Source organism: Lycorma delicatula, chromosome 11, assembly GCF_047948215.1.
Source record: "Lycorma delicatula isolate Av1 chromosome 11, ASM4794821v1, whole genome shotgun sequence".
Classification (NCBI taxonomy): Eukaryota; Metazoa; Arthropoda; class Insecta; order Hemiptera; family Fulgoridae; genus Lycorma; species Lycorma delicatula.
Window position 1 is genome coordinate 72759705 of NC_134465.1, and position 27921 is coordinate 72787625.

The window sequence follows — 27921 nt, forward strand, 5'->3', positions numbered from 1 at the left end:
TAAGAAGAAGCTTCTTCTTATTATTTTGACTTAGATGATGATAACGCAAAAGTGCTTTTCACCCCCCCCCCCCAAAAAAAACATGTTTTATTTAATTCAGTAATATTGTAGGAAGCTGTTAAACAGCTCTGAAAACATCTTCAGCATACGCAATTTCTATGAAATTCAAAACAGTGTAACTTTTTTTTAAATAAAAGTATACAGTTTAACCACATTCTGTTATATTGAATAATGAAAAAATAAATAAAAATAATAATAAAAATATAGAAATTGAATATTTTTCGTTTCATAACACCTGTTATTTATTGTATTTTTTAATATTAACTTTTACAAATTTCCTAAAATAAAGTAGTAGTACCTCAATTTTATCAATTTATATATTTTTTACATTCATTCTTACTCTTCACAAATTAATTTAAAAAAAATTGACAATTCTTTTTTATTGTATGTAGATAGTTTCTCTGCTGATCATTGCTGTTTTGAGACAAAATAGATTTGGTAACAAGAAGTTATCACTCGTAACACTGAGTAGGCCAAACATATAAGTCTGTTCATTGAAAACAAAAGCACAACCAACATTACCGTCATGTTTCGACCCATCAGTGTATACCACCACGTCTGGGTTCGACTTGGTGAGGAGAAACTGAAACATCTGCTGGAAAACAATAGGTGACATTGATAGTTTATCATACGTTGTTGTAAGATCAAACGTAAAATTTACATGGTTTATTCTCTACAGGGATTCGAGCACGGCATGATGGAAAGAACGAGGGAGTGCCAACATTCATACGCTGCAGCAGACGTCGTGTACGGACACCCACAGGCGCAGTACAACATGAACGGTATTCATACTTTCTCAAACTAGCATTCTTAAGAACTGGGTCAAAAGCTGGGTGATTCGACTGTCCGCTGAGGCGAGCAAAATAATATAATAAAAGCTGGTCTCGTCTATCCCAAAGTGATGGTTCACCACAGTCTACAAGTAAGCTTGAGACAGGGGCTTGACCTAAATGCGCCTGTGGCAAGCCGAAGGAAAGCATGATGTTCACTGTCCAGCATTTTAAGCACGGATTGACGAGCTGAAGAGTAGGCGACACAACCATAATCTAAACGGGAACGAACAAAGGAATAGTAAAAACATATCATACATAACCAATCGGCTCCACAATTGGTGTTACTAAGGACTCGCATCATATCTAAAAGTTTGGAACATTTTATTTTTAATTCTTTTATATGTCTGACCCAAGTAAGACGGCTATCAAAAAATAAACCTAAAAACTTGACGTAAGGAGATAAGCTCTCCGTTCAGAAAACTTGCGGAATAGAAGGGTTTCGTAGCCGAGAAAAGACTACACATTTTGTTTTGTTGGATGAAAATGTGAAACCAGTAATCCTGGACCAAATTTCAAGGTGAGATGTAGTGTTCTGTAGTAGTCTCTCTGCTGTGGGTGTAGAATGGCTCGCAATGTAAATAGCAAAATCATCAACAAATAGAGAACATGAGACAGGAGCCTGCTCACAATTGGTAATACTGTTTATGGCTACAGAAAATTAATACACCACGTTGAGGGACTTCAGTCTCCAAGATGACACTACTTGAGAGCGAATCGTCCACACGAACATGAAACGTTCAGTGACTTAAGAATCCACGGATAAAAGCAAGCATATTGCCCTTGATTCCCCATTCTTTGAGGATGTTAAGAATACCACGTCGCCAGGCCGTGTCGTACGCCTTTTTTATATCAAAGAAGATAGCGACGACGAGGTGCTCGGGGTTTAAGAAAGCGTTTTGTATGGCTGTTTCCATTGACCATTCAGTGTCAATGGAAGATCGTCCTTGTCGGAAACCACACTGTTCTGGAGATAGATAGCCATATCTCTCCAAGTACCATGTAAGCCTGCGGTTTACCATTCTCGCCATTATTTTACACAAAACGCTTGTTAAAGAAATAGGGCGGTAGCTTGACGGGTTGGTTTGTCTTTACCAGGTTTTAGTACTGGTATAGTAAATGCTTCTGACCAGCCGGGCGGGTATACTTTTTCGGAGAATAAACCATTGTAAATATTTAAAAAATGTTGTAGTGAAGAATTAGAAAGGTGTGAAAGCATGGCAAGTGCGTATAACAATTCCTTAAATATGAATGGGGTGTTTAATTCACCAACTGAATAACCAATGTTTAACGATAATACTTCTATCTATCTTGTACCTTTGAAAATCGTTATTATATGATGAAGTGAGAGACACCGAGCAGAAAGATTTTGCTAAAGTATGTAAAAATTTATCAAGATACCTAATATCAGTTTTTGAAAATCTACCTGATGTAATTTTCAAGAACTGATTATGTTATCTTGATAAGTTGATATTTTTATAAATATTATACTTTTTATTATAATGGTTAGGTTTCTGCCAATAAATATATTTAAAAAATTTTTCAAAAGTTCCTGTTTTTTTTGTCATCTGTATTTAAAATTTCAAAAAATTGTCATTACTTAGTGTAACTTTAAAAAAAAAATGTTCTACTAAGTTTTAATCAAAAACTAATGTTTGTCTTGCTAGATTTTTTTTATAGAGAAACTATATCTTGTACAAACACAAAATTGTTAATAAACCCAGGGAAATAAAAAGCTTATTTCATGATTATATTTTCTTACACATACTATAAAACTTCCCACATCTTAAAATTATTTGTAAATAACAGACAATAAAGTAATAATAAAAAAATACCAAACAATTTTCTGTGCTATATATTAGAAATTAAGATTAAACTGTTACATTTGATTTGTTGTCACTCAGGAAGTAATTTTTCATATTACACTATGGCAACAAGCCCGTTTCCAAATAAAGAAATAAACACAAATTTTCATTAAATATTTTTACACATAAAACTTACATTCATTCCATCTGAATGTGCTCCTTCATTGTTTGCACACAGCTTTGTCAGTCGCCAAATATGTTAAGACAATCTATTCAATGTTTAAGATTTTGAATGATCAATGTCATATAAACAGTTTAACAGCAGTTTTCAGCTCTTCAACATAGCCACAAATGAGAGGTTTTTTCTTTGATTATATCCCAGATGGAGTTGTTACAGGTTAAGTCACAATAGTCATTTCATTGTTCTTTTTCTAAATTTGCATGGTACCCACCATGAACAGATTTTACGGTAACCAATTATGAAATAATGTATCCAACTCCTTCTTTTGTTATGCCTATCTGGATGATGATGAGTCATTGTGTGATGGAATGGTCATTTTGAATCGATTTTAAATGCTTCTTATCAATCAAAGAAACCGATCGCCCACTGTTTCTGTTTACTCGCTTCTAATGGACAAAATTTTATTGCCCGTCTACTCATAGTACTTCGATCAACAGTTTTATCACCATAAACAGCTTTCAGACGATGATGAACATCACTAGTATACACTTTTCTATTGTTAAATATTCAATCACTGAACTTTGTTTTAGAGAACTGACATAGCAGGCATGCATACTCGACTTCATAACAATGGCAACTGATAGAAAAAGAGGGGACATGGATGAACAAGTTTTGGAATGTTAGTAGTAGAGGAAAAGTTGGCAGCACCTGTTGCTTTGTGCAAAATTTTATTCTCTGTTATGTTCCAATGTACATTACATTTCAACTGTCATTGTTTATCTAAATTTAATATGTTCAGTATAAATAATAAGTAGACATTAGTGTAGGTTCCAATATTTAGATTGGCACTGTATGGGTTAAAACATGCATTAATAAAATTGAATCAGAAATAAATTGATTTCCAAAAAAAAAAAACATTTATTGGGATTCTAAATTAAAAGACAATTTATAAATGAAATAAATATTCTAATAATTTGTGTTTTTTATAGACTATTTATATTAGAGCATCTCCTCTTTTTTTTCCTTAATTTTCAATATTATTTGACATAATGATATAAAGATAATATACAAAACAATACCTTTGCTGATTTATAACCTAGCATGCTTCACTATACCTTCTAGCCAGCCAAATTATTTTCTAACAGTACATAAAACTGTATACTACACTTATACATATCAAACAATAAATTAAAAAAAAAAACAATTTTTAAATAATGAAATCGCATACTTGGCTAAACGATAAACTTCAAGGTCTTCACCAGATCCAATGCCTTATAACTATTTTTCAAATTCACGATACCAATTATGTACTACTGACAGAGGACACACTATGAGTACTGTTTTGATATTAATATTTTCATTTGTTAATATTGCTTGTAGTAAACTTAAAACTTGCAATGTTTTTCCAAGATCCATACGCTTTATTTATTAACAGTAAAATAAAAAAAAATTATTTACCAAAAATAATAATAAAAAAAGCAATGTAAAAACAATTAACAAACAATTAAATTTATACATGAAGATCTGTTTAAAGAAATAATTTACTTAATTTAAATTATTCAAATGTACATTTGAAAACATACAAAGTTCCTTGGTTCAATACTAACTCTACCAAAACCTTATTTCTGATGTTACAAAATATTGTATCTCTCTTTCTAACACGTACTGCCTTATACCCAAACACAATTTTAGTAATTTTTTTAAAAGTACATTTATTTTGTACATGTATTTTGTATAAATGGACTGTCATCTTGATAGTACATTCTAAGTTGATCAATTACAAAAAAAAGGAAGCAGAAATCAATCAAAACATTTTTGAGCACAATTTTTTTATTAATGATCCTGAAAATGCATAGATTCATGGAAATTTGGTTATTACCAATACTTTTACCATTATAGTAGTTATCCAAATTAATTGAGTGACAATAATTTGGATAACATAGGTTTTATTGAAGTAACTGCTGTATATTTTTACATTCATCGCAAGTTTATGAAAAACAATTTTATTATATACTACACAAAAATAAAATAAAATTATGTAATGTAATATCTCTTACAACTGAAAAAACTGTGTGCAGGCATACTACAGGCAACTATAGAATTAAATAGTTAATGCTAATTTACTTAATTATTCTCACCATTATCATAAAATAGAGAGTTCTTCATAAAAATAGAATGTTTTTTCTTAAAGTAATTAATACAAATCAGGCTCTTTTCTGCAACCTACTGGGTTGGCCTAGTGGTGAACTCATCATCGCAAATCACCCGATTTTAAATTTGAGATTTGTAAGGTTCAAATCTTAGTAAAGCCAGTTACTTTTATATAGATTTGAGTACTATATAGTGGATACCGGTGTTCTTTGGTGGTTGGGTTTCATTTAACCACTCATCTCAGGAATGGTTGACCTTGAAATTTGTATATGACTTTCTTTTTCCTGTTTAGCCTCCGGTATGAATGAGGATGATGTGTATGAGTCTGAATGAAGTGTAGTCTTGTACATTCTCAGTTCGACCATTTCTGAGATGTGTGGTTAATTGAAACCCAACCACCAAAGAACACCGGTATCCACGATCTAGTATTCAAATCCGTGTAAAAATAACTGGCTTTACTAGGACTTGAACGCTGGAACTCTCGACTTCCAAATCAGCTGATTTGGGAAGACGCGTTCACCACTAGACCAACCCGGTGACTAATTTGTATATGACTACACCATTTCATTTACATTCATACATATCATCCTCTGAAGTAATACCTTATGATGATTCCAGATGCTAAACAGAAAAAGAGAGAGGTCCTTTTCTGTACCAGCCACATAAATAATGCTTCACTAACTTTTTATAAAACCCCTTTTTTGTATTTGTATTTCAGAATACAAACAATTTATAGAATACCACTTTTTCAGTTCTCTTCTTTTTTAATCACAAACAATGCTCTGTCCTACTCCAAACTCATGAGCGATTTTCTACATATGTATTTGTTTATATGTTTTTAACTTTTTTCTATCATAAGAACAGTTTTCTTCTGTTCCTTAATGTGTTAATATTTTTTCAATGACTACTTATTAGTAGATAACAACAATTACTTAATCCTTTACACGAACCAGGAACAAATATCCTTTCTATTAATAATGCATGTAGAGCAAGACCATAATGAAACGGCGATAAGTTCCTCTTATTGTAAAGGCAGTTTATTTTTATGTATGACAAACTATAATGAAATCACACTGATTCAATCTTATTTTTGAAAATAAAATTACTTTTTTTTTTGTACTAATTTGGGATAAAGTAAAATGTAGATAAAAAGTTTTCAAAACAATATACAAAATTGTAGCATACAATTTTTATTAAAAAAAAGTGAAAATTAATTAAAATAGAACTTCACATTTATTATAAATAATTAAAAATACAATCAGTACAATTAAAAAAAGACAAGAGTGCTTAGAACAACACAATGCTAACACTGCCATCTAGTTATTGCAGAGTGGCATTAAAAGTTGTACATCAAAATACACACGACATTAATTAATCATTGTTAAACAATTTTTTATAATTATTCAATAATAAAGATGCAAATCACACAGATTGTTTCCTACAAGAACACTGCACAATTTTTTTATTCATTTCCTTCTGTACATCACCATCCCAATTATAATCATTACAATATTGATTCAGTTTTCTATTTTCATTTACATATATTAACGGATTTCTTTCGACTATTTCAATATCTTTTTCAAGTTCTTTCAATTCTTTTTCCAGCTGAGTTTTACGTTTAATTTTTGGTATTGTGTCAGTTACCATAGGTAATAACTGAAATTCCTTTTGTAGATCACGCCAATTCTTATGTAAACCCTATTACACAAAAAAAAAATTACTTTAAACAACTTCTGTACATAATACTGATTTTTTAAAAATAAAACTTCTATTTGAATCACAATAAAAAATTAAATGTTTTTAAAGTCAAGCTACAAAATGAAAACATCATGAACTATTAATTATTTCCCTTTGTATACAGATAAATTTAGTAACAGTAAACTAGCTGTAACTTACTTCTAAGAATTAATAATTATCAAAAGCGTTAAAAAAATTATATGGGAAGGACATGAGAAAATGGCATAAAATTTCTAAACTGTTTTATTAATCACCAATTATTTGAATCAATCATAATCCATATTTTATTCTAATAAACCCAACTAAATGTTTATTAGTAATTTCTAAAATTAAAATAAAATAGTATTTTACATGCTACAGATATCAATAATCATTTTAGACTCTAATATGATATCTATTTTACAAAATAAGCTCATCTTTGGAAGTTATAACTTACAAACAATTTAAAAAAGAAATAGTTTTATATCATGTTATACTGTTCTTTTATGTGTTATTTTTATGAGTTTCAACCTATTTAAAAACAAATCTACAGGAATTATAACAAATTATGCATTAAAGTATACTGTACATTTTTTACCTGTTTTTATGGAAGTTTTATTTCAAGAGTCTACAACCTCAATAATATAAAACATAAAAGCTATTTAAGTACAGGGTGTCCTATATAAAAGGCAACTCATTAACTGGCCTTCTACAAAATTTGAATTGACTTCCCCTTCATTTTACTGGAATGAACTCATCTGACATCTGAGTATCACACCCACGGGAGAAGACTACTTCTGGTAGCCTTAAAGCGATCAGAATACTTTTAATGAGAAGATGGTGTTTTCACGGAAGGAATGTGTTTTTATTACAACCATACTTGAATACACGATCAATGACTGGAGTGCAAGAATCTTTTTTGCTGTAAGTAGTACTGAGACAGACCAATTCCTAAAAATACATCAGTATTGAGGTCAGTGACTAAATTTAGACAATTGTGACAATTTGGTGGTTTTGTTAAAGACAAGAAAGAGAAAAATCAAGGAAAATGTTGAATACAGCAGACTTGGTCACTCAAATGAATTACCAATTACCTGCCTCATCAAAAAAAAGAAAAGATTAATGACACTTTTCAACTAAAATTAATTTGCAAAAAATCAAATATTCATCGAGTATAATACAGTTAAATTTATGATCATCGAATTCAACCAATTGAGTGAATTCAAGTTATGGACTTATTTTTCTCTGACAAGGCACAGCTTCACTTGAATGACTATGAAGTCTATAAATAAAGTAGTCAGGCAACCAAAGTGGTAACACTGTAAAGTTGCTAGGACACATATATGAATAGCTGATTTATATTAGATAATATTTTTAGTCTATTGTTGCCACGTGAGACGTGAACAAACTTTTCGTGAAACGAGTTTTTGTTGTGTGTTACAAAAATGAGTGATACTAATTATGAGCAACGTTATGCGATCAAGTTTTGTGTTAAACTTGGTGAGATAGATACTGAAACTTTTTCAAAATCGAAAAAGGCGTATAAAGATTACTCTCTGTCACAAGCCCAGGTGGTTTAAAGCATTTTCAGATGGCCACGAATCAGTTGCAGATGATCAACGCTCTGGAAGACCGTTAACGTCAAAAAGTGACGACAATGTTGAGTGAATCAAGAGACTTGATACAGTACAACCAGCGATTAACTGTCAGAATGATTGCACAACAATTGAATTTGAATCGTACCAGTCCATCAAATTTGAGTCCAGGGCGAATTGAAACTGATCCTGATTTTCTAAAAAAATGTTATTACTGGTGATGAATCTTGGATATTTGAGTATAACCCAGAAACAAAATGCCACAGCAAGGAGTGGCACACTTCAACTCACCATGTCCCAAAAAAGCAAAAATATGAACAAATCAAAAATCAAAACCTTGCTAGTTTGTTTCTTTGATTATAATGGCATTGTTCATAAGGAGTTTTTGCCTACAGGATAGACTGTAAATCAATATGTTTACCGACAAATTCTTAAAAGACTGCGGAAAAGAGTTGCCCACCTGACACCAGCTATCAAAGACAATTGAATGCTGCATCATGACAATGCACCTTGTCATACTGCACTCTCAATTAACGAGTTTTTGACAAAGAAAAATTAGTTCCTCAACCACCTTTTCACCCGACTTTAGTCCCTGCAACATTTTCCTGTTCTTGACTTTAAAAAACACCTCAAAGGGACATCATTTTGGAACAGTAGAAAAAATTTAAAAAAATATAACCAACTATCTGAAGGATATTCTGACATTGGTCCAACATTGCTTCTAAGAGTGGAAAAACCATTTGAGCGTTGCATGACTTCCCAAGGGAACTATTTCGAAGATGACACGAGTCAATGTATAATTGGATTATAAATAAAAACTTTTTCTGAACCAGTCTCATTACTTTATTTACAAACTTCGTATATAAACAATCAAAACAGTAGGATTTGAAGTATTATGAAAAACCAAGTCAGTGTAAAGGTGCATGTTATGATTAACATATTATCTGTATATCTTGTTTCTATAAAATAATTTCCAAAATTTGAATCTGTTACATGTAGTGCCTGGATGTGTCATAGGTAAATGTGGACCTATCTGTCTGATGCTGTATATAGTATGATCACTTCAATTTAATTTGTGTACTTCTGGGTTTCTATTCATCAAAGTTTATTTTTTTTAGTTTTCTATGAGATCTTATGTATTTTGTTTTGAAAATAACATCACTTTTTCCTGAAAATGTTGTCATTTTATACAACTTTATTGATATATGTAAGAGTTATGCATTTTCTGTTGCGTATCAAGTATCTATAAGCCAATTACTCACCAGTTGTTTTATTCTGTCGAATTCTTCAGTATAGAAAAGCTGACAAAGGTATGTGTTATCAGGTGATTTTACCATTTAACAAAAATAAATGTTTGTGTTGTGTAAGTTTTCTATATATTTTAAAAGTCTTTCTACCTATTTTTACAATTAGTGAGATCAAACGATTTGATATAAGGTCTGATCAAAAAGCAACAAGAATTTTTAATTGTATGCATTGTATCTTGTCAATTGAGTTGATTTTCTGTATATCGATAGTATAATCAGTAATGTACATGTTAACTTTCAGCCAGTTGCAACGCTTAGTTTGCGTTTGACTACAATGGAATTGTTCATCAAGAATTCCTACGGCAAGGCTGTACTGTTAACAAGGAGTCCTACCTAGAAGTTTCATGCAATTTAACTGAGGCAATCTGTGGAGAAAATGATCTAAACTTTGGTGAGACAACTTGTGGATTTTGCACTACAAAGCACCAGTGAACACTGCTTTAACTATCCAAAAATTCTTGGCAGAACATAGCTACCCTATTCTCCAGACATGGCTCCCAGTGACTTTTTCTTATTTTTCAAACTTAAAAGTAGACTCAAGGGGCAAGGTTTTTCATCAATAAATGAGATAAAAGCAAAATTACAAGCTGAGCTCAAGGCAATACCTAAAGAGATGTTTCACCAGTCTTTCTCGACTGTTAACTACATTAAATAGCAGAGGGAGACTAATTTGAAGGAGATGGGATAAACATTGAAGTACTTGTAGAAAAGATTAAAATTCTTGTTACTTTTTATCAAACCTTGCACATTCATGCTCCGGAGTAAACTGTAAATAAAGTGTAAAAAGTAAATTTATAAAAGAATATGAGTAATGTACAGATAGTCCTACCTCATATTGCTTTGTACAAGAACCAAAACAGTGATGCCAGAATAATATTTTCTCTACTTGTTTCTTGCTGTGTAATACATATCAATAAAGGGATAAATGTATATAAAATAAATGGGAAAAAATATCATGGAATGTATAGAGATTTAATTTCCTGATACACCATTTAACACTGAGACCTACAGATCCCTTTTTTCTTGTCCTGAGGTTGTGTACTACCAGCCTGTATAAAGACAGATATTGTCTTTTTGTTTTTCTCTCAAAATTTTTACAACTGGTTCACCTATTGAAATGGTAAAGATGAATTTTTTTGTGATTTACACACTTAGGATATATTTCAACAGAAAAAGATATTAACATAAATTTAAAAATAAAAAATTATTGAAAAAATGTTTAATGGGGGATCCAATCCTCATCCCATAAAGATTTATCTATTACAAGTTACAACATGATCCAATGAATTTGAGAATATATTTATAAAATATGAAGTACAACTAACCTCTAATAATTCTTGTCTCTCATCTTCAGTTATATACCTCAATGGCGGTCGTATTTTTGATTCTTTCTCTTTAATTCTATCTTCAATATCTTCAGATTCCTTTTTCCTTATTAACAAATAATTAGGAACCTTACCAAAACCCTAAAATATTTTTAACATTATAATTTTAACCATTGTAATTTTTGTAATTACATAACTAACATATTTAACCAAAATCTTAACTTCAGAACAATTAACACAACATTCTTTAATTTAACTCCTTCAATGTTGGCAAGTAAAAAATCTCAAAACAACTCATGCTGCATCACCTTGGACCTAGTTTGCCATTTCACATGTTACTTTGATCTCATCAGCTGTGTTTGGCCATTCAAAAATGATAAAATAGTTTTATACATTTTATAAATCTTTTTGTAAAGTGTAGACACAATTTCAATGATAAATTTTTATTTTTATAACTTTTTATTCTTAAAAATATAAATTTGTTAATATTTTAATTGTTTTCTCATAATTTTATCTTTAAAATAGTACATGTTGAATGTTAATAATTATTAAACAATTTAAAATTTAAAAAAATCTTTTTTACAAAATTATTTTTGAAATTTGATTAATTTTTTCCTGGAAAAGAAAAATTTAACATAGGTATTATGATTTCCTGTTTTTTCTTTTGATTTTTTTCAATAGAACTCGAAGATGTTCAGGATTGAATCAGAGGTGCAAGTACATAATATTTATAGTAATATTAAAAAAATTAAATAAAACATTAAACGACATTAAAGATGTATTAGGAGAGTTGCATTGTGATAAATTAAAGTTGAACCCACCGGGTTGGTCTAGTGGTTAACGCGTCTTCCTAAATCAGCTGATTTGGAAGTTGAGAGTTATAGCGTTCAAGTCCTAGTAAAGCCAGTTATTTTTACACGGATTTGAATACTAGATCGTGGATACCGGTGTTCTTTGGTGGTTGGGTTTCAATTAACCACACATCTCAGGAATGGTCGAACTGAGAATGTACAAGACTACACATCATTTACACTCATACATATCATCCTCATTCATCCTCTGAAGAATTATCTAAGCGGTAGTTACCGGAGGCTAAACAGGGAAAAGAAAAAAAAAAATTAAAGTTGAACTTGAAAATTATTAAATTTTTTACTGATAATTTTTTTTATTACAATCAATATATTAAGAAAGTAATGTAGAAAGCAATTTTTTTCATACTGTGATTAAATGTTTAACTGGGAAGTTGATAAATGTAAAACCTTATTTTTTTTAATTTTTTTTTTTTTTTTTAATTATCACTACTAATCACATAATACAATCTCTGATATTTTTATTTTAATTTTTGCCTCTTAAATATTAAAAGGCTTATTTTTACATAAATGTATATAGGATTTAAGAAGCTCATTCCATTAATGACTAGATGAAAAAATTAAACAGAGTAAAACATATATATTATCACTATGTATTACATTTATCAATGACATTGTCAAGTGTAGCGTATACTTCAACAGAGCTGTTTTTGTTGCTTTTTGTGATAAACAGGTAAAGAGGATTTATTTTTTATTGTGTTCAAACATAATAGTAAAATTTCAACATAACTGTGTTGGTACACTATTTTGTGAAGAACATATTTGTTATCGCTATGTATGTGTTGTACAAAGAATTCAGTTAGGATGCTAGAAATAGGGGAACCCATAGAAGGCCATCGGGTTGGGTAAAACAAGGATCCATCTTGACAAACTTGAACTTTATGAAATATATAAACACAACAATGTACTTAATGGACATCCCAACCCTGTAAGGGAAGACACCCACCTAGTGATGTTTCAGTCGCCACCACCACCCCTGTTCTTAGCCCTGTTGGGCTTTAATTGGAACACTAATGAACAGCTACACACTATAAAACATAGCTTTTGGCATTTTATTGGCCTAATTAGAAAAATTGATACAGTTTTTTTTAAATGTATAAAAATTAAGAAACAATGCTGATCAAGCAAGCACTAATTAGTGAGAACGATCAAAAGGATAAATGAAAATGTTTTGAAGAAAGTTATTAAAATATAATTTCTAAAATTTGGTTTGATTTATTATTTTCAACTATTAATTTTAAAGTGAAATAATAAACTGAATTTTTATATTGTTTTCAATTTGAAAAGAAAAATTGAATTACTAGTAAACTTATGATAATATTCTTATTTTTATAATAAACAAATTAGAAATTAAAAAATTGAATGAAAAACCCAGAATTTAAAAGTTATGAAACTTAGAGAAAGAGTAATATATGATGCAAGATTATAAAAATCAGAAACTGAATTTTAATTTTATTTAATTAGTTCTGTTAGTTTTAATAAAACTTGTTTTCTTTCCTTTCTATAGGAAATTTAACAAAAAAGAAAAAAACTGTGAATTAATTATATGAGGTTAATAAAAAATGTATGTAATTTTTAATTTCTCAGATGGAATTAAAAAACTTATGTAATTTTTTAATTTCTCAGATGGAATTATCTGGATAAAAAGTTTTTTTGTTTGTATATTTGTCCTTAACATCTGCCTAAGTGTGTCTCTTAATGATAGATGATTTGTAGAGTACAAAAGGGCTCACTAGGATGACTCCAAACAAATCCACCGGGTTGGTCTAGTGGTGAACGCGTCTTCCCAAATCAGCTGATTTGGAAGTCGAGAGTTCCAGCGTTCAAGTCCTAGTAAAGGCAGTTATTTTTACACGGATTTGAGTACTAGATCGTGGATACCGGTGTTCTTTGGTGGTTGGTTTTCAATTAACCACACATCTCAGAAATGGTCGAACTGAGAATGTACAAGACTACACTTCATTTACACTCATACACATCATCCTGTGAAGTATTATCTGAATGGTAATTACCGGAGGCTAAACAGGAAAAAGAAAAGGATGACTCCAAACAAATTTTTTTATTGTAAGGTCGTAGACAGCACACAAACATATATGTATATATATTGAAAAAAAAATATATATATATATATCAAGGACAAACTGCTGCAAGAATGCAAAAAAAGGTTGTTTTAACTTAAAGTTTGGTTTTTGTTTTATTTTGACATTAATTGTTATTATATATCTTAATGAAAGACATTATTACTTCCTTAAATGGTACAAGACAAATTTGCATAACAAATGTTCATGTATTAAATGTTTTTGTTGATATTAAAATTATTTGGTTTGATTCTTAACTCTCACTTCACTTTTATTTTTATTGTTATCTTATTAACAGATTATGAGCCGATAAACTATTAACTAAATTATAAAAACCAGACCACATGAAAATATTCTTTATTTTGAATATCCGTAGGAAAATGGCAACAAAATGAATAATTAAAAATGTAATTCATTAAAAGAAATTAAAAATCTGATATAAAAAAGATAAGTTTGCTTCTTATCAATACAAACATCGAAATGAATGTGCATTTTTCATAACATTGTCATGTAGTCAGCCCTGCTTGTAGCTGTGGATTGTTTTTTTGTGATCTGCTATAATAAAAATCAAATGTTCTTGTACTGGAAAAATTTATGGATGCATCCCTGACTGTATATATATATATATATATATATATATATATATATATATGTGTGTGTGTGTGTGTGTGTGTGTGTGTGTGTGTGTGTGTGTGTGTGTGTGTGTGTGTGTGTGTGTATGTGTATGTGTATGTGTATGTGTGTGTGTGTGTGTGTGTGTGTGTGTGTGTGTGTGTGTGTGTGTGTGTGTGTGTGTGTGTGTGTGTGTGTGTGTGTGTGTGTGTGTGTGTGTGTGTGTGTGTGTGTGTGTGTGTGTGTGTGTGTGTGTGTGTGTGTGTGTGTGTGTGTGTGTGTGTGTGTGTGTGTGTGTGTGTGTGTGTGTGTGTGTGTGTGTGTGTGTGTGTGTGTGTGTAGTAATCTTTTGCCAGAAGTGATATCTATAGTTTACAATATGTTATTAATGCAGGGAACTTTATGTTATTAATTTGTAGAACTTAGGGAAAAATAATAAAGATACCTGAAGAAATGAAAATATTTCTGTTATCATCATTGCATTATTGTTAGAAAAAAGGACCGAAACAAGAAATATGGGTTCATCCAATAGTAAAGATAAGAAACAATGAGAAATATGAAGAATTAAAAAAATTTATTTGTATATCAGGAACTACTTTTTTTTTAAATTACTCGTGATTAGGTATAAACAAACTACTTCTGTTTTTGTAACACATGTTATAAGATGACTTCCTGACAATTTATGATTTTGTAAAACATGAAACCAACTGGTTTAGTTAGCTAAACATGAGTTATAACTAAGAAAAACACTTATATGAGAACACGTTAATTAAACTTTATTAGGGATGACATTAAGGTAGATAACTAACAACATACTTATTCTTCATTTAAATTATAACTACATATACATTCCTTATGTCAAATTATAATTTTGGATACATATTTATGATTAAATTAATCAACATATTAATTAAACAGTTTACAGTTACTGCTATCAGCTACAATTCTGTAAAATGAAAAAAATTCATGAGCCAGTTGGGTTCTGAAAATTAATAACCGACAAAAAGAAATAAAAGAGTTCAAGGTTGAATGCCTTTTTATCACAAGTAACATCATCTAAACAATATTTCTCTTATATGGGAAAAGGAACCAAAAATACTAATAACCATTGAAAAATGCAAGTTTTTTCCCGAGTGCACAACAAAGTGTCATTATCAGCGCCTGGACATGATATTTATATTGGAAATAAATAAATATTAAAAATTAACATTGGTATAAATAGCTGAAACATACTACAGAAAATTCAAATATTTAGAAATAAACTTATGGCCCTAAGAAATCATAAAATATTAGATAAAATTGTTTTGTTGCTCCCTAACATATTTTGCCCATTACCCCCTACTTTAAACTTGCAACGCAATGCCGCATAACAGACACGATCCACAAGAATGTGGTGTAAAGTTAGTTGGCAGTCGCAGCAAACACAAATGGGTGCATCAGTTTGAGCGAGCTTAGATATCCTATTCGCAAATGGCAAATAACCGCCTCTTGATGGTTAATCCTATGAGGTGCTCCACAGTGACACAGTGTTTTTAACCGGACAAAGTTTATTGTTGATGGTAACATTCTATTCAGTTTATCACTCATCAAAAAATGCAAGTAATAATGCACATTATTTATATAATAAAAATAAATAATTACCTCTTTGAATATAAAATTCGGTAAAAGACCAGACGGTATTAATTTTTGTTTGTTACCATAAGGTGTATCCACTAATGCAGGAGTAGGTTTTTTAGGAGTTGATTTAATCATATGTATTATATTTTGTTTCCGAAAATTTTTCTCCGATGCTTTATCATTTTTTTTTGGTTTAATTTTAAATGATGGTACTGGTGGTTTAGGTTCCAAATTAATTGGCTTTTTATCTTCTAAAAAATAAAAATAAAAAATTAATCAAATACAAGTACTACAATTAGCGTACAAGTATAATATTAATTTATGATTAAAAAATTTTTAAACTGGATTACAAAAGTAATTTATTTACTGAAATTTCCTTGACAATTAAAGTAAGCAGAACCAATGACGCAATTTAAAAAATCAAAGGTGATAAGAATGAGGAAAATAAAATTTACCAAAATATCAAACATCAATTTTTTGTAGGAAAAATAAAATTATTATATGAGAAGTATTTTACATTAAAATAGAAGGGAAGACCTGTGTCAAGAGTCTTTTTTTCAAACAAACGACACATAAGTGTAGAAGCTTGTGGCAAGAAATTAAAAAAAAAATTTAATTATTACAAAGAGAAATTTCCTTACAGCCCCCACAACACTAACCGTAAATCTTCAGTTTGAAAGTATCAGCTTAAATTTGTCTTCCTGATGTGCACTCCTCTCAAATGTCTAGCACCAACTCTGATATTATAGTAATTAATAATATTATTATCATGAAAATCACATATCACATCGATTGAACCAGCACTGCTTGATTTTACTACTTAAAAAACAAAAACAAATTAAAATGTCACATCCCACTATTAACAAGCGACAAGTTTTTTATTTCATTTAAGTGTAAAAAATTTGTAAACTGCCAATGACTGCTGTGCGTGCCCCATTGCCACCATAACCGGGTTATTATCAACAACTATCTGGGAGTCAATTTTCCGAATTGCTCTTCTAAATAATTCTTGAATATACCATGCAGCAGTTAGGAAAACATAATCTAATTTAACCTTTATGTGCAACTGAAGAAGAGAATCTACAAGATCTTTACTGGGCTCTTAAATCAGAAGCCTGTAAAATTTCATTAAAAGTACGGTATTATAACATTTAATCTCATACAGAGATCCACCCTTTTAATTAACTTTTATCTAGTGTTATGCATGCTGGTTCATTCCAATGAATGAACCAGCAGCAGTCTTACCGCACTAATTTTCTAATCAAAATTAATTATTACTCTCTACAGATGAGCGTCCAACAATCCATCCTTGTTCTAATTTATTATGAGATGAAGATCTTAGCAGACCTTACTGTCATTCCCAAGCTGCTAAAACTAAATAGAAATTAAATTATTTTAAACATTACTGAGATAAATGATCATTTTTTTGTTAATGCACTTTGATTCTAAACATAGATGTAACTACTTAGTACTGTAGAAATCACGGTTTCAAGAACTAAACTTATTTTGGCTGATACTAAGGGATCAGTTTAAACAACACTAGTGAAACAAATTTCAGCTAGACCATTAACATAAAAATTATGTATAAAAATCAATCGGTTATCAGTAGTTTGAACACTATCATTTCACCATTAAAGGATGAAATAATAAAATCCTTCTTTACTAGATAATCAAACATCAACATCAGTACAGGACTACTTTGTTCATCTTATTTTGTGCTGAAGAACAATTTTTATCGTAATAATTTTTTCAATTTAAACAAGTTTGTTAACTGCCAACTTTCTTCCACTAAATCAACTTCTTGGTACACCGATTATATTTTGTATCAACGAATGACCTTAGGGAGCCTGAGCGTATTTTTTATTGGCTCTAGTAAAACTAGCAAAAGTAATCTGTAAGAGAATCGGTTGATAAAAAATCACTGACCAGTAATGCAGGGTGTACAAAAAAAAAACTAAGTTTAAAGCTACTTAATGTCTCTTAATTTTGATTTATAGTAATGAATCACAAAATAAAACAGTAACAGTTTTTTCCAACAAGTGTTCAATGCGAGTACCTTTCATCGTGCAGTACACATCCAACCGATAGGAGAGTTCATCCTACACTTTAGCCACATGTTTGGAGCAACAGAAGCAAAAGTGAAATGAGATAGATGAGTAGGTAGCAGAAGCACATACACAAGAACCTTGATACAACACCAAAGGAAAAAATCACATTGGGTCAGATCAGGCGACCTCAGAGGCCACCGCAACTCTGTCATCAGGTCCATTCGACAAATCCAGGGATGGGGAAAAAATCCCATACAGAGTTGGCCGATGAAGGAGCACACTATCTTGTTGCCAAATAAAATTCTCTGGTCCATCTTGCAGTCAAGAAAAGAGCTCTGTATGCAGCATTTCCAAATAAGTAACTCCTGTTATGCTTGGTTCAATAAAAAGGTTGACCTGTCAACTCGCTGTGGTGATATCACACAGAAACATTTAATTTTGGGGAGTCCTATTCACATTAAAAGAATTCACGGGGATTTTCTTACCTCAGATACAGATATTGTGTGTTGTCTTTTCCGCTAAGATAAAATGTTGACCTATCACTAAACCACAATACCATCATGAAAGTCATCATCTTCATGCTGCAAGTTCAAAGCCTGTAACAGTTTTCTAACAGATATTTTAGGACTACGCAGAGAAGACTCGCTGGCCAACATTTTTCTTCAGACACCCTTCGTCGTCCTGTACTCTTTCCTCTACATTGACATCTGGTCGTTTCGAACTGATTACGCCATCAACATGTTATTGTCGCTTGGAGTTATCACAATTAAACTTTATACGTTATGTATGCTGAACTTTAACTACAGATTTATATTTATATTTAGCAATCTGCAATACATAGAAAGCTTTCGGTTCAGGAGTCATCATTTGATAATGGCGCCATCAGGTGGAAAGATATGAAATCAATCTGCAGCCATGCGTGCAACTGAAACTGCTTTTCTTTCTCCTTGATTCTAGCCTTAAAGCAGCACTGTACATCTATCCCTAGAGATATTATTACAAATTAAAACCCAGGTATCCTCTTTTGTATACCAAGTACATTGCTCCCGTCCTGGTAAAGATATCTTGCCTTCCTGAAGAATTGTACGTAGGTTGGATGCCCACTGCTTGTGAAGGCTATGAAGTATTCCTTTTTTTGCTGAAATTGTTTGTTTCATTATGATCATACTATCAATGAATCATTTTATAATTATCCAATTTTTTTGGTCCATGTAAATGTTCTGCGGGTCTAGGTTGAATGAATATGTGTTATGGTTGTGGTGAACCTGTTTTTCATCCTTGGTATTTGTGTAATTTATCCGAGATGACTTTGAACTATTCAAAATTCTGTTTGTAATATGGTGATTGTAAAAAGAAATAGAAAACTAAGAGTAAAATTTTTTATCATGTAAAGCAGAGCTGCCTAATCTTACCTAATACATAAATATAAGATTTTCTTACAGAAAGTAATATATGTTTCAACTGAAAAAGTGTAGCAAATAAGAAGATTAAAAAGACAAACTAAAATATATAAATAGTACTTTTTAATTAAAAGTTTATTCATAAATACACTGCATTTACACAGTCAAGCCATCTTGAATTTAAAAAATGAATTAACAATGCGGTCTTCTTGCAGTGTCCAATATACTCAGTTATCGGGCCACCTAATTTATTTGAAACAGTAAATTAATATTGTAAATTATACACAAATTGTATATAATTTGTTTGTTTATTTAATATTAATTAATTGAGGTTAGCTAGTGTTAGATTATGTTTAGTTAACCCACCAGGTTGGTTCAGTGGTGAACTTGTCTTCCCAAATCAACTGATTTGGAAGTTGAGTTGAGAGTTCCAGCATTCAAGTCCTAGTAAAGGCAGTTACTTTTATATGGATTTGAATACTAGATCGATTGAATACTAGATCTTTGAATAATAGATACCGGTGTTCTTTGGCGGTTGGGTTTCATTTAACCACACATCTCAGGAATGATCGACCTGAGACTTTACAAGACTACATTTCATTTACATTCATACATATTCTGTGAAGTAATACCTTATGGTGGTTCCAGAGGCTAAATAGAAAAAAGGGAGGTTAAGAGTTTAGTTAGGTAACATATTTTCCATTTACTCAACTTTGTATATCAACCTAACCAAACAACCTTTTTTTTAAGCCTCTGAGACCACCATTATTTATTGCTTTAGAGAATAAGAAGAGATCGCAATTGCCATGCACAACCAGAATTCAAACCTGGGACCTAACCTAGCGCTTGCTTTGCTTGCTAACCTCGTCCAATTGTAACATCAAACATACAAATTACATATACATTAGTATGGCATGTACTATAGCGGGTAACCTCATGATGTTGGTAGACCACATACTAAAGTAACACTAAATTAACTTGATTTTAATGAATTAATAATAATCCACATACACTATACACTATCAACAAATAAATCCATAGTTATTAAAACTTCTCAAAACATTATTTTTTTTTTTTTTAATTTTTAGCATGCATTTCATATCACATTATTTATAGAAAAGAAATGTTAATTTAACATTACTTTCCAGAATAGATAACTGTAATACTCGTGAGATTCCTTACAGTTTGTGTGTTAAGAAATCAAGCCCAGAAATAGACTGGAATTTTATACAAATGTATTTAGGATCCTATCCTATTTCATGATACTGATAATCACAATCATTTTTCTAAATAATTGTATAATGAATACTACTGATCAAGTCATAAAAACAGAGATTTGTTTCATTCTGGAAAAATAGCGCCATAAATCTAACATAACCAAAACATTCTAATGTTGTATTAAAAATTGGATCATCTCAGTAAGCTTTTAGCATCTTCAATCACTGAATTTGAAGTTATCAAACAGGTTCAAATAAATAAATCTTTGGGTAACTGCATAAATATATATTCTATATAAAATGCGTTTATAGTAATAAAATGAGTAATAAAATGCGTTTCAAAAGAAACTGAACAATGGGAACAGGACTAGACATCTGTAAAAGAAGATTACTTCTACCATTTTTTTTAAGTTATTCTGTTAATCAAAAACAAAAAGAAACATTATTAATCTGTAAGCATTAATTGATAAAATGAAGTGCACTTTGACTTTTACACTATACTTAAACAAAGAAAAATAATAAAATCTATACAATAAGTGTTTACTCTAACAGATTTATATTAAAGGTTTCATTCTCCCCAAACAAAATAATCATCATTTGCCTCTAGTTAATCAACATTTATTTTATCAAACTTTAAAAAGTAAAAAAATTATTTTATAATAAACAGAATGTATGTACAACTAAATTAAAGATCACTACTTACCAACATGAGGTCGTCTAACAATTCGTGTTTTTTTCTTTAGATAACATGATGGTGGATTAAGTTTTATTTGAGCATATCCCATAGTTTGATGGCATTTCTTATGACTTAACTTTTCGTCACGTACTTTTGATGAGAATACAGAGTGATGCAGTGGCGGTTTTAATTTAGCCACTTTCACTTCAGGAATAAGTGATTTAATATTTTCATCAAATTCCAGTACCATCTTTTTATTTTAATATAAACACAAATCTATAAAAAAAATTAAATTAACATTTTATCAATATCTTGAAAACATTTTAATCAATTTTTTTATAAAATATTATTCTAAACAAAAAAATAAATTTATAAATATTAAATTATACTGATATAAATTTATGTAGCTTTACAAATGTTTTGTTTCACACACACACACACACACACACACACACACACACACACACACACACACACACACACACACACACACACACACACACACACGTGCATTTTTATATATAAATCTATACTTATAAATATGATTGGTTTTACAAACATGTTTCTCAATAAAAATATTTAAAAATTTAATTTTGAAGCATTTGCTATTATCAATTTAAAAATTAAAAATTATATTATAAAAAAATATTCATATATATATATATATATATATAGAGAGAGAGAGAGAGAGAGAGAGAGAGAGAGAGAGAGAGAGAGACACTTGTAGGGGGCATATAGACATAAACAATCGTTGCCAGCTTAGGTTTTGATTTATCATTATTACAATCAATCTATCACTATGCATTTTGAAATACTCTCTTCCCTACCTTCTTGTTCATTATGAAACCTACTCTTGCCTGCTCCCTTTATTTGACGTTGAGTTAATTATTCAAAAAGCATCTGACCAAAAGCTGTTTTTCTCTTCCCACCAAACCTCGCTAATTCCTACTACATCTAAATTTAACCTATTCCCACTTACCTCTTTAAGTTTTCTAACCTACCAACCTTTTTTAGACTTTAACATAACATGATCTGACTTGTAGAATGTTATTTTTTAATTTTCTGATGAGCCTCTTCCTTAAAGTCCCCACCCAGAGATTCAAACAGGGGACTTGTTTACCTCTGGAATATATTACCAAGGAAGGTGCCTCCATCTCTGTTAGATGAAAATGCAGAGTTACATTTTTTTTGGAAAAAAGCAGCTGTAGTTTTTCACTGTTTTCAGTTGTACAGTACACAGAAGATTGGTTGGTGTTGATATGGCCGTTTAAGTCCTCCTGACCTACGCTCTTAACAACTACTGAAAGAGCTGGAATATTCCTTAGTCTGGCTCTCAGCAGATACCTCTCCGACATGGTTGTACTTTTGGTCCAGCTACTCTGTATTACTGAGCACTCAAGCCCTCACCATCAGCAAGATCTCATGTTTCATAGAAGGAGAAGATAAAGTAAGAGCTCTTATTGATTCTGTACTTTGGTGGATTGTGCTGAATTTAGTTTATACTTTTGGAATATATATCTATATGTACTTACTTATCTAACAAATAAATACACTTGCAAGTAACAATTTAAATCACAATATCCTTATTTTTTATACTGCTATTCCACTCTAATAGATAATAGTACATTACAAATATACTGAGGACAATTTCCAACAATGACTTTATGGAATAATATTAAATAAATAAAATTTCATTAAAAAAATATATACATGTTGATTGTAGTTTTATTTTCTTAATTAAAATTTATCTATAAACAATAAATACTTGAAGATATCATTTAATAAATATATGAATTATATAATTAAGTTAATGACACGATAAAAGCCGTTCTGGGTGTTGATGTACGACTGACTATTATATAAATAATCTAAAAACAGTTTTTACAGTCCATATATCTACAGGAAACTTTAATTTATAGTGAACGTTTTAAAAACTCTACCAGAGTATGGGCTAGCTTTCATTCTAAATCAAATCTAATTCAGAGACTTCCAATGAATGTTTTTATATCATTGGATACAGTGGTGGTATGTGAATTAGAACTGTTTACTGTTTAAGATGTATTCAGCCTATGTTCAATTATATTTCTTTGTTCATTTAGAATTTTACTTTTAAATAATTGTAGATTTTGATTTGTTTAAGTATGTTTAGTCTTTGTTCTTCAATGTTTACACACTAGGATTTCATATGGTTCCTGATATCTGTTTTGTTTTTATTTGTTTTTGATGTTAAGTGACTCAATTCAATAATATGATTTGCAAAAGGTGGATTCAGTTGTAGAAGAATCAAGTATTTTTAGCATTCTTTGTACTATGTAAAAATCTGCACCCTGATTGTCCTATGTAAACCTACCATTGTTAGAGTATTCAATTTACCTGGTATTTACAACTTCAATAAATAGTTTGTTGGTGAGTAGGTTGTTATAATTATATAATAAGTACATGTAAAAGGATCACTGAATCAATTCACAGGGTTGTTTTACAAATCAGTATAATTTTATACATTATAAAATAGTGTATCTTTTGTAACAATAAGTCAGGAATGTACAGATAATACAAAATTAGTCAACTATAAATATATAAAACAAGAATTATTAATAAAAAAAATCCACAAAGATCCACCAAAAACTTGCATCTTAAATTAAAATGTAAAACAGTTGACAGCAGACACCAAAAATTTTAATCTAAGAATATGCTTTTATACTTGGAAACAGAAAATGATCTAATGATCTATGATAATTTCCGTGGTGGCGTCTCAACCTTTAATTCAAAGGTCCCTCTTTTTGAATTTCAATCAGCCTTATAATTCTTTTAAAAAATGTCTACACCATAGTCCCATGGAGAAACTTTATGTAATTAAAATTTTTAATTTGTAAAATTATATGAGGTATTCATTTTAACGAAAATATAGTACTTTAAGGTAAAGGACCACTTAAAATGAATTTTTCTTAAAAATAATGTGTTTAACCAGGGGTTACATTTTAGATGTAAAGATGTAGTGCAACATCTTATAAAAATGTTTAAAAAATTAAATTACTATGTATTATAGTTACATAACTACAATTATAATATATAGCTTTAGTTATATTATCTAAAGTAAAATGTGAGAAAAAATTTTTAGCTCTGTTAATTTATACTGTAAATGCATTTTTTGGATAAAATAAAAAATTATTCACATAAAAAAAAAATCAATTCATATTAAAAAAAAAAGCTACACAATTGCTCTAAAATTATTTCCTGTGAAAATAGTATCTATATTAATTTCAGTGAGTAATCAATTTTTTAATAGGGATCTTTCATTATGCTTATCAAAGAATATAAAAATGTACATATAAGAACTGTATCTTTATCAAATTACTGCTATTTATTCGAATAGGAGATTATTTAAAATACTGAGGGGCCTCCCAAAACATAAGGTTCATCAGGATATATATACATACACAAGTACATATATATATATATTTGTTGTCACAGCAGCTCCACTGCTATAAAAAATGAAAACCAAAATAAAACAGGGATAAACGTAGAGAAGTGTTATATATCACAGACCAATGTGCAAGTAAGACACATTTTTCTCTTTCATATTCCACTTTAATATAATTATTATTTTGTTTATGTTGAAAGAAAAAAATTATAAATACTCAGAAAGTGGAAAGAGGGATGTGGAGCAAGTTTGTAATCCATAGTTCACAGCAGTAGATAGGAAGTTCATTTTAAAATAACAGTAAAATTTAAAGTTATTGACTACTTGAATTTCTCACACAACAAAAATATATTTTTTTATACAAACATATAAACCTTAACTCATTTGTTAATGAAACAGCAGGTTTCCTCATTTAATTGAGTGTAACTACAAATGTAAATAAATCTAAAATACAAAACAGAAATTGGGAAAAATAAATAAAATTAAAAGTTATTACAGTATAACTGAGATTAAGTCAAATATTAAGTAACAATCATACTTTTAAGCAGACATTTATAAATAAACGTAAATAATGGCACGGGCAAATTTCATTTCACTTCTGAAAAATAAAATCTATAAATAACACATAGTTTATATTTGAATATTTTCATAAGAGTGTACAATGAAAATTATATTAGAACCACACGGGGCAGTTATCAATGTTTTGAGAAATCTAACCTAACAATTTACTTCGTAATTTTGATAGCAACTGGTTTTTATCTTTAAAAAAATACTGATAACAATTACTCAAGTAAATCAACCTTTTACCTGATATTTTTTTTTAAAATTAAATGAATTTCGATGAAAAATCAATAGTATATAATAATTTTTCAGCTCCCACAAACTACGGTAAGTACCGAATGAATAAATAAATCTGCGACCATAGCAACTCTAATACTGCAGTTAATACTGCATTTTGGCCACAGCCTGCCTGCCGTATTCACTACTAGATTCTTCGTAACATTAACTCAGTAGTACTACGGAGTTGAAGGCAGTTTACCTTCCGTTTTCAATAATATGAAAAGAAATCCAGCTTTACTGCGCTATGACAAGTACTACTCACTATTAACAATACGCGTAACCTCGGTAAATATTGCTATAAAAAAATTAACTAAAAGCTCGTTTTCCCGAAAGTCTTACTATTTACAAAAGGAAGAATCCTGCCAAAATTTTGAAAAATTATTCTTCAAATGTTATTTGCTGTAATTTCATTAACCTGAATTTTATTTGCAAAAATCTATTTTGCAAGAATGTTGTTCAGTAGAGGTTGGAATCGATTTAAATCAACACAAATTGTGGGAGACTTTAAATTTTATTTTTTTGAAGTAAAATTTATCCTCAACAATACAAGCACAATGTTTTGTTTGGCGGTGATGGCTCTTTAAAAATCAAATTGTTCAAGAAACGGAGTCTAAAAAGGCTTTTATACATTTTAAGTAAATTATCTACAACTTGAAATTCCATCACCGATTTAATAAAAATAAAATATTTTCTTTAGAAACACCAATATTAATCTAGTGTACAGGTTTTAAATAAAACTGATTACAAAACAGAATTTGTTGTGCTGTCCTACTTGTACACTTAAATAACTGCATTACATTATATATTTTTAAGTATTAATCCAAAATTTAATAACTGTCCTTTGTACAAGTGTTTTACTCCAACAACAACCTCATAATATATACTATAAAAAGGGGAAAGTAAGGTAATAATGAAAAAAAATTTTTCTACTGTTCTGGTTTCTGACTCAGGGAACTGAAAATGAAAACATTAAGTATAATCTGTTCATTTGAAATTGTATGGGTGTTAGTATCTCCACTGAGATTAATAAATCAAGATCGACTGAACAGACATCTTCATATTTAGTAAGGATGGCTTCTACATTTGCGGCATTGTTATTATTATTAAATTGTAGCTTTAGGGTCTCAAAGGTCTCAAAGAGGGGGTCTACACCTTTTTGAGAATGTAACATAATTACAGTTTAATTTTTAATTACCTCCCTTTATTTCAGGAATCATATCTTATCTAGGGATGGTCTTAATGAAAATTTTACTAGTATGTTTGAATTTTGAGACTTTTTTTAGAAAAAAGATGATTTTTTTCATATAAAATTTTTCCCAAAATTACAACTAAATTCAAAAAAATAAGGTTTATGTAATAATTTTCAATTGTCTTCAGATCAGGTGTTTTTGGTTCACGCACAGTACATTCATAATTGTTGCTCTTGTCAAATTTTAAAAATTTAAATTGGATTTTGTGATACTGCTTTGATTAATATTTTCACAGTTTCCTTCAATCCTTTCGACCAAATGTTAGCAAGTACCTTAATTTATTCATGGAGTAGCATATCCACATATTCCTGATATGATGTGCACAATGTATAATTTTTTTTTGTTCATATGGACCACTAAGGATCACATTTGCATAATTGTGTAGAACTTCTTTTGTTTTTCCAATATTTTTTTACTTTGTTGTTTTTCTTCCGCAGTCCACTTTCTTCCTACATTCCTCTTATCCTTCTTCTATGGAAACTTAGATTCTTTAATCAATTTTCTAAATCGGTTACTATTTAAAAAGGTTTTTTGGAGATGTTTAAAATTTTTAGATCGTTTTCTACTTCTTTAAACCAGTTAGTTTTAATAGTTCTACTGTTACAAAAATTAAATATTTGTTTTATTAATCTCTTTTCACTCAATCTGTATAAATGCCCATAAAATTGTAGTTTTCTTCTCCAGATGGTGTCTTTTATTTTTCCGTATTTTTATAAATTTCAGCTTCACTTTTTAATTTATAAATTCTGTTCTGGTAATTGGGTCCATATACATTTCTTAAATTCTTTTTTTTTTTTAAATCTTTATCCAAAAAAATTTCCAAACACTCAGCGCCTTATAATACTTCTGGAAAAATTACTGTTTTGTAATATCAGATTAGAATTTTATTATTTGGGAAGTAGAATTACTAAAGATGGACGAAG

The 27921-nt window shown here is 29.9% G+C and overlaps 1 protein-coding gene and 1 long non-coding RNA gene across 4 annotated transcripts in view; one reads left to right on the forward strand and one right to left on the reverse strand.

Moving 5' to 3' along the window:
* The window catches only part of LOC142332387 (uncharacterized), a 68064-nt gene extending 45005 nt beyond the window's left edge, over positions 1–23059 (forward strand). For both annotated transcript variants that reach the window (XR_012758293.1, XR_012758291.1), the window contains one exon: positions 22713–23059. This is a non-coding gene — a long non-coding RNA (uncharacterized LOC142332387). The remainder of the gene's footprint in view (positions 1–22712) is intronic.
* The window catches only part of LOC142332381 (enkurin-like), a 31311-nt gene continuing 9591 nt past the window's right edge, over positions 6202–27921 (reverse strand). The window contains exons 1-5 of one of the 2 annotated variants that reach the window (XM_075378803.1): positions 25716–25884; positions 21515–21763; positions 16171–16397; positions 10971–11111; positions 6202–6725 (exon numbers count right to left, since the gene is read on the reverse strand). In XM_075378803.1, coding sequence (XP_075234918.1) covers positions 6450–6725; positions 10971–11111; positions 16171–16397; positions 21515–21737 — 867 coding nt within the window. In that variant the 5' untranslated portion in view covers positions 21738–21763; positions 25716–25884 and the 3' untranslated portion in view covers positions 6202–6449. Of the gene's footprint in view, positions 6726–10970; positions 11112–16170; positions 16398–21514; positions 21764–25715; positions 25885–27921 lie in introns of those variants that run through there. The other variant, XM_075378802.1, reaches the window with a different exon arrangement.